Raw genomic sequence first — 15,463 nt, 5'->3', positions numbered from 1 at the left:
GCTTATTATCAAAGCAAAACTAGTTCTGTTCATTTATAAGCAAATTGTAAATGATTAAAGGGGAGGAAAAGGTAGAAAGAAAAATCACTCAGATTCATGTTCAAGTTCCAATAAATGGAGAAAACAGGAAGGGGAGAGGAGGGCTGGTGGGCTGTCCGTAGCAGACCTGGAGCCACGCCCACAACCCATCCAGAGGACGGCACACAGTGCTCGGTCCTGATGAGACCGGCCTGCTTCCTACCCAAGACTGAAAAAGAATATTCTCCTCTGTTAAATTACAGAGGAAACAAAACTCGATGCCGGGCTGTTATTAAACCCTCCGCTGAACGTGGAAATTACACCCTTACCCTAGAAGCAGATTACGGAGAGGAAGAGAAAAGCGTTGCTGTAGCTTTTAAGGGAAAACGGGCACAGACAAGCGGGCACAGACAAACGGGCAGATCGCAGCCCTTTCCCAGGGGCCTGTTTCGGAGAGAGCCTGCCCAACCAGAAGATCCCCCCCCACCCCCCCCTCAAAACCACTAGCTGGTATTCAGGCTTGGCTCTGCTTAACGGACTGTACTGGTCTGCTCTGCCACCTCCCAATAGCCAGAGGGAGCCAGACATCGGCAGGATAGAATAAAAGGTGATAGATCTGAAAGATTCACCTCCGCAGACCTTCATTGGTTCTGAGACCTGAACTCACATGACACAAACTCTTGGTTTTCAAATAATGAGAAGAAAGTCTGACTACACACATCCATCCATCCATCCCTCCATCCAATCATCCATCCATCCATCCATCCCTCCATCCAATCATCCATCCATCCATCCACCCATCCATCATGTAACTGCTTATGCAAGTCATTGTGGGGGGGGGGGGGGGGGGGCGCTTACGACGCTCACATTGGCTATAGCTTTAGCTACTGCTAAATCACCAGCTGTTTATATTACATTATTCAAGAAAAACTTACTGCAAATGTCCAAAAGTTTTGTGCATTTACAGCATAAGCATATGATTTGACATTTAATTTAGAAAGCGGCGGTTATGCTGTCTCGCGTCAGAGACCCAAACATGCCTCCTGTGCTCCCCAGAGGAGAAGGTGGGTGTTAATGGCCCTCTGATGGAGAAAAATGGTGTCCACAGGCAAGTCCAGGAGCTGGGAATTAATCACAGCTTTCGGTGTTATGCTCACACCTGCCGGCGTTTACCCAGGAGCACCTGGCCGCCTGCTATACCCCACCATGCTCTCACCCCCCCCTCCCATATTAGACCCCCGTGGTGTCATCCGTGTTCCGCCCACACCACTGATGCAATTCAGTTGGTATTGTGGCCGAATCCTCTGCACCCCCACACTGGAGAAGCTGTAAGCCCCCCCCTCAGAAGAGAACACCCAAGGCACTGCTTATATGCTTGTACCTCATCATCTCCCGTAGCAACCGCCCTGGCGCCTGTTAAACTCACGCGGTGTGTGAGGGTCGTCAAAGAACACTCTGTACGGCAGTCAAGTTATTTTTTATCAGATCAGCTCGACCCTGCCAACCTCAACCCCCCCAACCTGAAAAAAAAAAAAAACGGAAACACGTACAAACACTCACACATGCTGACAGTGCCTCAAACGAATGAACTGCAAGGTGAAGAGAAAGAAAAACACAAAAGCCAATTTCTAAGGCAGCCATTCGCATGCCCGCTGACAGACGATGTAACCAACAGCCAATCATGTGTCACCGGCCTGGCCTCCCCTGTGAAGAGGGGAGGGGCGAGCGGCAGGGAATGTGGAAATGGATGGGATAGAGCCGACGAGCGATGGGACAGGGAGACGGGCGCAGTTCAGATCGAACTGAGATACCTTCTGTGGAACAATTCCTGCCACAAGCTGTCTGTAGAATATAGAACATCTCCCGGGAAAATTTGCCACCTTCAAGGTGCGAAGCATTGACAGGAAAGAGAAGGGGAGGAGAAAGAAGAGGAAGAGAGGGGGAAAAGAGAGAGAGAGAAAGATGTGATTCCAGAAAAAGAAAAAGGCGAAGTCTGAGCAAAAGGAACGAAAAGGCACACAGCGGTTGAACAAAGCGTGAGGAGCAGGGCGGAGACAGAAGGTATCTTCTCACTGATAACACTTTACCACAACAAAAGAGGAGGAACGTGTACAGACGCAAAGCATGAAACAGCCAGCGCTGCGTTTCTCATGAGACGACTCACCACCTCCACTCTGACGAAAAAAAGTCAAGCGAAATTAAACAGGCATACAGAGTGTGTCCACACGTTCTGGGCACGTAGCAGATCACGGACATGCGGCGGGAGGCCACGGGCACACCAAGTCAGCGTCAGTGAGAAGCCTTTTGGAGATCACAGCAGCAACACAACAATGGTGTGTGGTGAGCTCAGGCCAAGGACAGGACACAACACTGACCCAGGAACCTGAAACTTCAGGGTCTTTGTTCTGGATGATTTGTAATCTAGTATAGTTTGTAATTCCCCATGATTTAAGGGATCTGACATGATCCCAGATTTTTGACTTGATCTCCGGGGTTGTATGCAGTGGGCTGCAGTGTCCTGTAGAGAATGTGACGTGAATTTTGCAGATTCGAAACCAGGTGTAGCTCAGATATGAGCACGACCTAATGGATATTGTGCGCGTCTTCTTCCCAAGGACCTAGTCACTTTGAAGCCTGGGAGCTCCATTGATAGCTGTGTACCATGCTGGCATGGGCATATTATGGGGTGTTGGTGCACTCGGAGCTGGAGACAGCATGGGGGCCCGTGGTGCCTCTGGGGTGTGTGGAGGGGGCGGGGCATGTTACTGCACACTTACCAGTGATGTCGAACCATAAGGGCGTGGTGCTCTGCTGCATGGAGACCACGCCCACAATCTCCGCCACCTTATCATGCTCCATGACGGTGAAGTTGTAGTAGGGCTCGTCAAACAGCAGGGGCACTGGAGAGGCTGGCGGCTTGCGGACCCACTCAATGTGTAGCCGGGCGATGGCAGACTTCTGGGGACGGCCGTTGTCGGTGGCTTTTACCTGGTGGAAAGGTAGGTGTGGAGAGCCTTGGGTGCCCAGTGCATCAGTTCCAAAGAAAAACATGGTACAAGCAGAGGATCTCTATCAGAGAGCGGTTTCGCGAGGACATCGTGAGGTTCCCTTGGGGTGACATTAATTGGCTTCGACCGCCTCACCCAGGATGCTGACTGGGTGAAAGTAGCATTTACCAGGAGTACGTCCAGGGGTGTTGTGAAGGGGGGGATTTTGGATGATTTCAAGAGCCTCTGAGTGACAGGAGCCCTAAAATATATGACATAGCATTGGATCGGTTTTGGTTGGGAGCCCAATATGATACACTTTCATGGAGCCCAAAATCTCAAGCCCTGAGTACATCATGAATATTACAATAACACCACCTTGAAAGGACCCTCACTCTGTGCGAACGGATCCAGTTGATGCTGGATTTCTGTTCATGGAAACTCACATCTGATATAACTTGTTACAGACACCCTCCATCTCTAGGGGGCGCTACACACGTGTGAACTGACCAGGTCAGGGCCATCACTACACCTTGGAGCTACCCCAAAGGCCAGTACGTACGGTAAGGATATCGTAACTGCCGGCGGTGAACTGCTTCCGGGACAACACCATGGCCGTCTTGGGGTCGATGAAGAACTTGCCATCCTCGTTGCCGTCCACGATGCTGTATGACAGGTCGGCGTTGGGCCCCTCATCCCTGTCGTAGGCGAAGACGCGGTAGATGGGCTCCGCCTTCTTCTTGCGTTCACGCTCGGACAGCTTGATCTGGTAAACCTTCTCGGGAAACTGTGGCTTGTTGTCGTTTTCGTCCAGCACATGGACGATGACCCAGACGGTGGAGTGCCGCGGGTTCGGTCCACCATCCGTCACCGTCACCTGTTCACGGGAAACCACACCCATGTTCACATTCTCGCATCAAGACTAATTACCGAAACAACACCCCCCTACTCCCCATGTGTCTCCCTGACTACTGGAACATCTTGTCATATTTGCAACACATATTTCTTCAGTTTCCTTTGATGTCATTTCCTGTATTTCGGCGACGAATTAATTTAGACACGCTGTAGTGACGCGTGGACGTTTCAACGACGGCAATGGTGATAAACCGCACCGACAAACACCACGCTTTACAGAATTTCGCACACACTTTCAAAAATACATCGATATTCATTTCACGCCTGGAGAACCACCTCAGTTAAGATAAAGGTGCAACTGTCTATGAAAATGGTGATGAATCCGTGCCTAACTTTCTTAGACCATTCAGAGAAGATGAGACAAACTGCAAGGTAGTAACACAAACACAATGTCTCACACAAACTGAATATACCCCCCACCCCCAGGCATGCCTGCAAGCCCACATAATGCAACAAATCTGCCCCACCCCCTGCCTCCACCCCATATGAAACGAGGCCTAAAGAGCCCCAATTAACAAATCTCAGGGCCCGATACGATTAGGACAGTCCCATTAAAATATTAACCCCAAGTACTTTTTAGAGGTCATTTACATAAAGATAAACCTTTGCTTTATGCAGTAACCCGCTCTCACCCACCCACAGGCATTTGCAGCCAAATGTCTCCTAAGCACTTGCTATTTTTCCCCAACTTTCTCCAGGAGACGCCTCCCTTAATGCCAAGTTTTACCCGAGCTGCTGTCGCCTCAGCGTCACAGCCAGCTTGGTGACACGCCGCCCCATCTCCCCACACAGACCAGACGGGGCGCCCAGATTGGAGTAAATTATCTTGCACCCCTGTGCCATTCATCCAAATTAAGCCCGCCCGATAGACACATAGATGTAAACAAAAATCTAACTAACCCTAACGTGAAAAGCAGAGGAACACGATTATTTTCACTCAATACTCATACAGGCTGTTTTTTTTCCCCATTCCAAGAAGCCTAGAGGCATGCTGGTTAATCATGATTAGACACGCATATGAAATTATGAGAAGAGGTGGAGATGGTAATGATACAGGGAACTGGGCCTAATTGTTTATCAGCAAGGCTGTAGAATAGGTGGCTGTGAAGATGCCCGTCTGCTCATTTCAACCCCCATGTTTTGGAGGAAATCAGATATGAGAAAAAAAAGAGACAGGTGTCCTGGACAAGAGGTGCAAGTGGGAGGACGGATAGAGAAGGTGGTTAAAGTATGGGGTAAGCAGAAGGCAGGCTGCATACCACATCAGTCCTGACTCACCAGTGCCCATAACGGGACTGTGGGGAAATGTGTGCCCCCAGTGCATTGTGGGAAATTACATTATCACTGTTACTGAGGTAGGTTATCGGTCTTAAGTTTTGCCCGTATAGCTGAGTGACTCACATCAAGGGCGTACGAGCAGGCCTTACTTCTGGGACAGGAACATTCTGGCTACAAGATTTGTCCTCCACCATGGGAGCTGCCCTCTTTCAGACACAACAAGGAAGCCAGCTGGCGGTCTCTGGGTATGATAAGGATAGGGGGCGCTGCTGTGCTGCGTTACTGGATGCAGTTGACTCCTCCTTTTAAACTGAGGATGCTCATCGGAATTTCACAAAGGGTTCAATGAGAGGTGACAGCGAGCTCATATTTTACCTTAAATACGTTTCGAAACAGAACATCTCAGTCAGTGGAACAAGAGAGAGCGAGACAGTGAGAGTGAGCTTGACAGACAACAACAGAATAGAATAAAGGAATACACAGAACAATTGAGAATAGATGAAGATAAAGTAATAATAATAAGTTTTATTTATATAGCACCTTTCTCACACTCAAGGACACTTGAGTAGAAAAGATTAAATGGAGATAGAGGTACAGAAAGAAAAGTTGTAAATGAAAAAGAGAAAGACTGGTAGACACTAATGAAAGAATTGCCTTATTGGGTAGGTGAAAATGGACAGAATTTGTATCAATGAGAAGCGATGGATGAAAATGAGAGTGCATTGTGGGAGGTGGGTGAAGATTGTGTTTCTCTTCACAGGGCTGTGGCTGTGAGGCGTGATTCAGCCTGATGGTCATGCTGAGGGAGCATTACTGAGACGGCTTTCCAGAGGGGCTGAGAGAACATACCCCAATCCAAAGCGAAACGACAAAAGGCAGAATGGATCACGGAAAAGATGGCAAGAGACGAATCTAATTATCGGCATCTCCCTGCTGATCGAAGCTCAATCTGCCTCATTAGCTCAGGCGGCCTGTTTCTCTGACAATCACAACCTACCAAACGAATCCTTTTCATTATAGAGAGCGGAGCCCGCACACACTCCTGGGAACCAGTACGGGGCACATTTCTGGGACCAAAACACACCATTAATTCCTCTTCCGACATGGCAATCGGTATTGTAGAATAAACATCTTTCTATTTTTAAACCAAAGGTTCAATATGTCCAGCAGCTGTGCTCATGGTACCTCGACTGTGTTCAGGGCTGACTGAACACAGATTGCAGCTTTCAATAATCACCAGGGGTCCAAACAGCCTGACATCTGCATTTAGCATCTGACAGTAGATGTGCAGTTTACTTACTGATTTAATACAGATGCTTCTCGAATACAATTCCCACTCACTTGCTAAATCATCCGCTCTGATGGCCAGGCGATTCAGCCAAAAATAAGATGAGTATCTGATGATCTTTCCTGGGACTTTAACTGGCACACAGAGGTGGGGGTTATTCCTGAGAATGAGCGACAACAGGCTCACAAAGCCCCCCAGTCCGAAATGGCTGCTCGGCTGCTGTGTGGGTTTCTGCAGCGGAGCACCAGATCGGCAGCCTCGGCCAAACGGATGTAACGTCATTCCGGGCTCCGTTTCCCGGAGCTCTAAGGTGAAGAGGCTGTCGGGCGGAGCAGCAGCTCGGCACAGGAGTGACTCAGCGGCCACAGTCATCCTCACACCAAATGTAAAAACAGTGCACTGCTGACCAAAGGGCCTCCCCATAAGCCCTGCTCTGTGAGGAGGCTCTCACACTCCTGCCGAAAGGAACCCAATCACTCGCTGCTTAGCCTTTTCTGGTTCCTTTACACTGACATAAACTTTACAAAGGGCGCCCTGGGGGTGAAAAAGCAACTCTCAGAAATCATTCAACTGAACCACATCCCCAGCTCTTAAAAATTAACTCAAGGATTTTTTTCTGGGGGGTTGTTCCTATAATCAGAAGGTCATTGGTTAAAATCCCGAGCTTTTCACTGGCATGTGATGCGCCAGCTAGACACCAAGGGCCTAAACAAACACGCCGCCCCCTGCGGAAGATAGGAAGTGGCCTCAGATTGAATGGGGGCAGGAAACAGCGTGTCTGGAGCGGGGGCCTCCACTCCAGCCCCCCCAGGGCCCACACATCAACAGCGTGTGAGGAAGAGGGAAACCCGCTGGAGAGACAGCGGGTCCGGCAGCGGCTGCCCGGCGGGTTGCAGCTTGTCTCATGACCTAAACGGCACCCTCCGGTGAGCTCTGACAGGGAGGCTGTGTCACCGTAAGTGGTGGGAATGTTTGATTTATACCCCCGTCTCACTAGCGGAAGGGGGCCTGTCCCGCACGGACAGCTAAACAAAGCCCACACTGCCTGAGCTGAACGTGCGGAAAGTTGACCCCTCTCACCTCCCCTGGGTGCTGGCAGGTTTACTGTTCCACAGGAATGCCCTGACCCGCCTACTAATCCCCCACCTGCTCCAGCTGGGCTCAGGATATCTGGGTTCAGCTGGGCTCAGATCCGGCGTCACATTGTTCCGCCACAAAAGCTGCATGACATGCGGGAGGCGAGCCCTGCGTAACCCCGGGGGTAATTACGCGCTTCGGAGCAACACGCACCACCTCCGAAAGATCTTATCTGGCCTTGCCTATAAATGCTTCCTGTAACCTGCACTGCAAAAATCCCCCCCCGAGCGAAGTGGGACAGCTGATCCGACCACAGGAATGCTGCAGAGACCCCACCAGCAAAGCCAGCTGTCCATCTAACTGGACATCAGGACAGCACTCATTTCCAGCTTCAAGGTGTTGGGAGATCAATCCAGGGTTGGGGGGGGGTTGTGTTATTCTTCATATTAGGTAACATACAGGCCTGTGCAACTGGAGACACTTATTAAACTGGTTGATGAAGGGAAGGATTTAGAGACATTGGTGTGTTTTACTGCATGGGGCACAACACTGTTTTCTTGCTATTACTGTACTTCAATCCAGATATCAGCCACGTGCATAACCAGAATTGGCTTTTATGATCGCATTCAATACTTCGTCTAATCACAGGGGTTGGGGTGAGTTGGGGGGTTGGTGGTAAAGTCAGACTGACTTGTGGTTCCTCCTGGCGGACCCCTCGCCATGGGATGAAGATGACCCCGACAACAGGCCACTCGCCTTCATCATCAGCGACGCATGCTGGCAGAAATGACAGGGAACAGACAGGAACCTCCCACTCAGCCAGACAGGTAGGTGAAGGATCGAATGGGGGGGGGGGGGGGGGCAATTTCCATACGGATTCTATGTCATAAAAGCTCTCCATTCCCAAAACAAGACAGACACATAAGCAATTCTATTGTCTCTGCCAAAGATGCGTGTTAATGTCAACGCACAACAGCATGCTCCCCCCACCCCCCCGAAAGCCCCACTCAACCTGAGAATATAGGACAAGGTGTTTTTGGCAGCGCTGTAGCAGAGGTCTTCCCCAGGAGCGCCATTCAGCACGATCGAAAGCCAAAATCAGACACGCCGATAATGGACCAAGCGTACGACTCAATTCTCCACTTTCGTTTGGTCTGATTGAGTCCATTACGATGAAGCCTCGCTGTAATGCCAACCTGTTTCAGGACAATCTCGCCTAGATCCTCCGATGTCAGTGGTCGAGCACGGATATGGGGGGGGGGGGGGGTGTTCAGGCAGAGGAATGAGGGCCTGTGATGTGGGTCTGGGTCACATTACCATCCATCCCCATTATAGAGTGTGACAGGTCTGTATGCTCCCGCCCCCCCCCACACCATCACCAGCATGTGGGTGAGGAAGAACCAGATAAGGCTGGTGGCACCCGATCATTTCTGTGTTTTACTCTTAAGGGCCCCGGAAATGCACCAATTACAGCTGGCATCTCAGAAAGCCCCCACTCTCCTGCCCCAGGGGGAACTTATGAAGTCAGTGTGACACTCAGGCCCACAGAGGACCCTCGGAGACAGCCCCTCACCTCCAAAACGTGCTCCGTCTGCTGCTCCCGGTCCAGCTTCCGGGACGTTGTGGTTATCAGGCCTGAAAAAGAGGAATCGGTAACAAATCAGGACTCAGCAGATGGTCGGGTGGATTCTTAATATCAACACTATCAACTTGTATCTTCGCATAACTAGACTTTTACTATGGAAGTCGGTGCGAATTATGTAACGTGACAAGTGCAGAAAACGATCCAAGCAGGAAGGCTTAAGAGGTGAGCGGAAATAGTCACGAGGTAATTATTGCCGTGTGTGAGGCGAGCATGAAAATATCCTCTACCTAACTGCTCCGACTCGACAACTTCATTGGTTTTTCATTGTTTATTGCGTTCACAAGAAGCCAAGAGAGGAGGCGCAGGACTCCAGGCAGCCTGAAGAGCCCGTCCTCCTCCGGCGGGGATCCGCGCTTCCAGATACGGTACTAGCGTTAGCGTGGCCGTGCGGGACAGGCGAGTAAGGTCCGGCCAAGGGGACGGCTTAATTAAAACTGGGGATAACGAGTACATGGTTTATTGTTACTGCTGGCATACGTACAACAGACAATAGAGAGTTTTAATTATGCCAAAATGTTTTCACAAGGGAGCTGAATACAATTACTATTGTAAAATCCGTTTCATTTCAGTGGGGGGGGGGGACATAAATATTCAGGCAGTGCACGGATGGCCACGAGAGAGACAGAGAAACCAATTACGCCGCGAGGCTCTCCACTGCACTCAGGCCAACATGCAGTGTCCTCCCCCGCAGTGACACCCCCTCAGCTCACTGCTGCCGTGGCGACCGCTCACGTGACGGACGCCCAAAGCTCGCCTGACTGTACACATCGGGGATATATCTGATAAATCCACACTCGGACAGAGGCAGGGTAAATTACAGATGCCCAATCGGGATGGTGGTGGGGGGTGTAAGGATGCGGGGCAGTGCAGTAACCCCCGCTGTAACAAACATATGTCACGGGTGAATCATAGCAAGTTTGGGAAAAAACAAAAACTGTTCCGGAAGACAAATAATTAATGTGCCCAGTGTCTCATCTCGGTGTCCACAGAAATGTTTGGAATAAAACCATGGCCCAAACCCCCCACCTCCCCATTTCACTCGGCAGTATCACACAGATTACTGACAAATCCATGGAGGCCTTTAAAATCAACGGCTCCCACTATCTGAGAAGAGGGGGCATGGGAGAGGGAACGGTGCGTGGTGCTCACCTCACCATACCCCCCCTTGCACTCTGCCGTAAAACACTGCCCCCTGCTGTCAACATGCGATCCCGCTACGTCACAGAAACTTCACACATCATAAGATCACTTATGAAAGTACCGCTGCCAGGCTTTACCATAACTGTGTTATTAACGAGAGCCAGTAGCGGTGCGTTAGACTTTGACCGACGATGCCCGCTGGAAATGTTCGCCCGCTTGTTGATCGATACGCTCCCGCGCAGGGGAGGGGGGGGGGGGGCTCTGATTGATCCTCTCATTGAATTGGCATTGGGATGCAGCCATGAATGCTGGGAACGCAGCACGATCATGAGAACCCCAACGCGGGGTAAGCTAGCTATCGCTAAACGTGCCGCACATATTCATACCGTTAAAATTATTTAATGCAAAACAGGCTCTTTTTTTTTGGGCAATCATATGGCTCAAAGGTTCAACTGTACGAAACAAGTGTTAAGTCACTGTGCCGATGGCTGAGATGCGTGTGGATATGTGCAGGTTTAGTTCCAGCTCAATGATCTGGCCACATAATTACTTTCTCAGCGAGTAACCACTTTCCTAACCCTGTGATTATATACTGAACTGAACTAATTTAGTCTCCTCCACTCAACAGCTGCCAGCTTTTAAAAAAAGGACTTGGAGAAACTGAGACGTGGCCTCACTGTGCAGCACCAGGAGGGGGCGCTCTCAGGTTACTACCAGGAGGGAGTACAGATGCGGTACAGATGGGGTCCATTCCAGGCACCTAGTGATGGCACCACGGCTTGGAAGCAGTAAGCATGATGCAAAGTTCACCCCCCAAGGGAACCTGTCCCACAGCCATGAGCCTTGAACCCCCCCCCTCACCTTTGAATGTCACAAATAATGACAGGAGTGATGTGGACCTGGACCACATTACTATTTGGCCGGGGTGGGCTCAGCCAATTCCGAGCTTTGTGTCTCCGCAGAGCGACCTAATTAAATCCCACCCCCACACTTTAATGGACATGCATACAGCCACACCCCCACGCACACACCTCCTTCTGGTGTGCCCACCTCCTCAGAGACTCCCCCACGCTCTCTCCCCTTCTGTGTACCAGCAAGGAGGAAATCCGGCGAATGTGACGGTTCCCACGAGTGCGGCGTCCTCGTCCTTCAAAGTCGCCCCCGCCGGTTTGTTTACCGGCCCCTCCCGCTCAGAATTCGGTGTCGAACTGCGGGTACGTCACGTTCATCCCACACCAGGCCCGGCGGTAAAAGGACAGCGGGATTGTGGGATATGGGCCATTCCTGTGCACATCAGTGCTACTGGGGCACCGAGACGTGAAGGAAACGGTGTCGGCAGGGTAATTAAATTAGAAGTGGGGGGGCTGGGGCTGCTGGCAGGCGATTCCGCGGCAGGCTGTGATCGGCGGCTCCTGCCCAACACGGATGGTCTGGGAGAGGGAGCCCGGAGACTTCATTCTGGCCGCCATGTCGCGGTTCATGAGGAGGCTAACTGGAGAACTGCATTCATACTGGACACCCATTAAAGTGAAGACAGGGGGGCGGAATGTTCCAGAAGGAAGAGTTTCAGGACAACAGGAAGCCCCTGACATGGCATCACGGTTCAAGTCCATTGGACCGGTCATCCAGATTACGGAGTTGGAGCGAGACAGAGAGCACAAGAAAAGACAGACGGCAAGAGAGAGAAGGAGAAAGAGAGAGAGAGGGAGGGAGAGAGAGAAGGAGAAAGAGAGAGAGAGGCAGTGACAGGGAGAGAGCTCCTTCCTGACCTACATTCGCAGCGAGATGCTGCGAGTCACAGATAGTTAACAAGCCATGACATTTTCCGGAACCGATCAGCCCTGGGATGCATACGGCATTTATTTTGACCTCTTTCCCACAGAAAAAAAGGGAGAGAAAATAAGAAAGTGGGGGTGGGGGGCAAGGGGGGAAAGCCTCCTCTAAACACACAGAGCTAACAGCACACCAGACGACAAGAATCGGTGATCACTCTCAACACCCCTCCTCCAGGACGCGCCACTAAGCTTTCTTTAACATCACTCCTGACACAACGGTGGTTCAATGATACCGAATCACCCACAGGACTCCACACGAGGAGCAGATACCTCTGGCTGCATTGGTTTGGCCACACGCCAAACACTGCCAGCCTGGTCCGACCACCATGATGCGTCGCGACCACATGCCCGGAACCTTCCATGATGTCCTGCAAATATCATAGCGAAAGGATCACAAGACACCAGTTAGCGGTGAACCGAAGTGGAAATTTTGGCTGATACAGGTAACTGATATATTTTTGTCTAATATTACCAATAACCGGCTAACCTCTGAGCTCCAGAAATCTGCAGTGAAGCTGCCGTCATTCATTCTTAATAGCCCATGAATGTGCGTCAGTGGCAGGCAGGGAGACGTCATCAAAGCAGCACCGACTTGGGAGGCTGTAGCGAGGCTCTAAGTGGCGAATGAGCCGATGAAAATCCCTCGTCCTTCACTACGGGAAATGACTGATTGTCCAATGAGATCTTCGCCATCATAAATGTACGTATGTGTTTAACTCTGATGCTGTTAACTTATTTCCAAAAGCAAAAATTTAGCAAGGAGTTCCTGGCCCATTCTCCAGAAGCTACTCATTCTGAGTCATGCAGGGAAATCATAGACTTTGTTGTCACTCCAGCAGTCAGGCACCTGGGGGCGCTGGACAATCCAATCCACTCCTCACACTGACGGAGGCTGCCAATCAACGAACTGACAGGAAGTGTATCTGAATAGAAGTTTCCGAGAGGGTAGTACTGCAGGGAATTCACATCTGAGAGATTCTGAAGCACTTACTCACTGCACGTGTCAGGAGTTAAATGAGAGGAATGGCTCATCATGTCAGGAACATGACGGATTTTAATCTTCAGATCTCAAACAGGCCTATTTGAAAATCTGACTATAGGCACAGCAGAAGTACGGCAATCAGGATTATTCTGCTAAATTGTATAAAATTAATTTATCTCCAGCGGGCATGAATCAAACAAATTAAATCTGCGAAGCGGCAGCGGTCGTCTCCATTCGCCACCCTCTGATCTCACACAAACACGATTTTGAGCGAGAAATCCATCCATCTTTCCTTGGGCATGAGAGCTGCTTTTGTCTCGCTCAAAGTGCGTGAACAACGGTGTCGGACGCTGAACGTACGCCCTCAGAACGCACATTTCAAACAGGATAACGGCACTTGGTCACACCATCTCTCATTCTGCTGGAACCCTTGACCCCCAAATCCCAGAAACACTATAACAATCAACAAGAACCTTCATTTTTCTCTAACAAACTTTAAAAAAAAAAAATCCATCCTCCATCCTCACTCATCCTGGTCAGGGCCATGTGACTCGCAGCATAAATATGTAGCTGACGCTTTTGTCCAAAGTGCCAAACATTTTTGTTGAGAGAGCAGGGTTAGTCAGCCCCTGGAGCAGTTGGGGTTAGGGGTCTGGCTCAGGGACACCATGACGACATCACTGACCAAGTCTCTGTCTTGTATGGGTGTCCAGTTAGGCTTCATATTCTCTACACCAGGGGTCTCCAACTCCGGTCCTGGAGAGCTACCGTCCAGCAGGTTTTCTATCCTACCCGGTTTCTGATGAGTCACACCTGCTCTCAGGTAAATACCAGGAACAGGTGTGGCTCATCAGAAGCCATGTGGGATAGAAAACCTACTGGATAGTAGCTCTCCAGGACCGGAGTTGGAGACCTCTGCTCTATGGGGACACTTCAAACAGTGAAAAAGTACAAAATAGAGTTATATTTTCAAACTGTGCAAAAGTCTTAGGCAAAGAAAATGTTTATGGCTATTTATCTTGGTAGTACGTGTATGTTTGCTCAGAAGGAAAAACAATTTAACATTATAACATATGCAAATGAATGGTAATGCAATAAAAATGAACTGAAAATGATTTTCTATTGTCTGAGAAGTTACCAGTGTCTAACTGAATGGCTAGATACACGTCGCTTTAGTTCCCATACCTCTCCTCAGGGGCACCTCAGCCATTCAATGTGTCGGTTAAATTTCTCCACCAGCTCAATTCATTTATTAACTTGATTTATTAAATAACTCAGTGAGTTAGCCAGACAAGGTGAAGTAGCGGTCGAGTCAAAAAGTACATGGGTGTATTGGACGGTCGCTACAAATACTGGGGTGATTTTAGGAGAGGTTTTGAAATGGCTAAGCTGACACACTGTGACGGACATAATGTCATAGTTTTACACCGACATGAAGATCATTTAATCATTACTATCTCTGAATGAGTACTGTATGCGGGACAGAGCACCTAGCAGTCAGAGTTGCCCCCTGCATCGCGTACATGGTCAGGCTGGCCGGGGTCCCTCCCCCACCGTCACACGGACCCTCAGAGATGTGCTGACCCAGAATGCGAGCAGGAAAGAGTCTCCTATTCACAGCGAGACAGCAAGTCATTTCATCACCACTCCCTTCTCTCTCTCACAGCTCGTTTTCTAAAAGTCGTCCAGCACAGGACTTTGTCCCCCAGGATTAATAGATTACCCTTGGGGTGGATAGTCTCCCCGCCCCCTCACATATTTATTTGTTTATTTATAAACCCCCCCCCCCCCCGGGTAAAAGGATGGGGCAGAGGGAGAATGGCCCCACGCTGGGAGCGATGGGGCCTCAAAAGGGCCAATCCGCTCTGCCTGGGATGACATCATGCTTTTTCCCTGGCCGTTTCAGAAAGGGGGCCTCGTGGTGGACATCAATCACTGCCCTCCCCCCCCCTTTCAGCAGCCGGCTCCTCTATTCAGCAGGACCCTGTCAGACACCCCCCTCCCTACCCCCAGAACACCCTGGCCCTCCATCAATGGCCCTTGGTGCAGCCACACCATCACCCACTGGGGCTCCATGCTGCAGTGTCAAGATCTCAAGAGATCACAAAAAGGGAAGGAAAAGAGACAATTTCCGTTAAAAGAGGCCTGCAAGCAAACAAGGAAACTTCTTCATTATCCCCCCCCCAACACCCCCACTGTCCCTTGGCTTACCAATCTCCTGTATATTCCAACCTCAAATCTGAGGAACTGAGGAATCTTACAAAGAGTGAGAGAATGCAGACCTGCCCCATGATAAAG

General features: G+C 50.1%; 1 protein-coding gene across 5 annotated transcripts in view; it reads right to left on the bottom strand.

The window, feature by feature from the left end:
* The window catches only part of fat3a (FAT atypical cadherin 3a), a 128,092-nt gene that overhangs the window by 43,578 nt on the left and 69,051 nt on the right, over positions 1 to 15,463 (bottom strand). For 3 of the 5 annotated variants that reach the window (XM_048980208.1, XM_048980209.1, XM_048980211.1), the window contains exons 5-8: positions 9,137 to 9,198; positions 3,568 to 3,882; positions 2,796 to 3,006; positions 1,830 to 1,898 (exon numbers count right to left, since the gene is read on the bottom strand). In XM_048980208.1, coding sequence (XP_048836165.1) covers positions 1,830 to 1,898; positions 2,796 to 3,006; positions 3,568 to 3,882; positions 9,137 to 9,198 — 657 coding nt within the window. The remainder of the gene's footprint in view (positions 1 to 1,829; positions 1,899 to 2,795; positions 3,007 to 3,567; positions 3,883 to 9,136; positions 9,199 to 15,463) is intronic. The other 2 variants (XM_048980210.1, XM_048980212.1) reach the window with 1 other exon arrangement.

The sequence above is a fragment of the Brienomyrus brachyistius genome, chromosome 17 (assembly GCF_023856365.1).
Source record: "Brienomyrus brachyistius isolate T26 chromosome 17, BBRACH_0.4, whole genome shotgun sequence".
Lineage (NCBI taxonomy): Eukaryota > Metazoa > Chordata > Actinopteri > Osteoglossiformes > Mormyridae > Brienomyrus > Brienomyrus brachyistius.
Note: the sequence above shows the minus strand (reverse complement) of the source record. Positions and strands in the feature narration are given on the sequence as shown.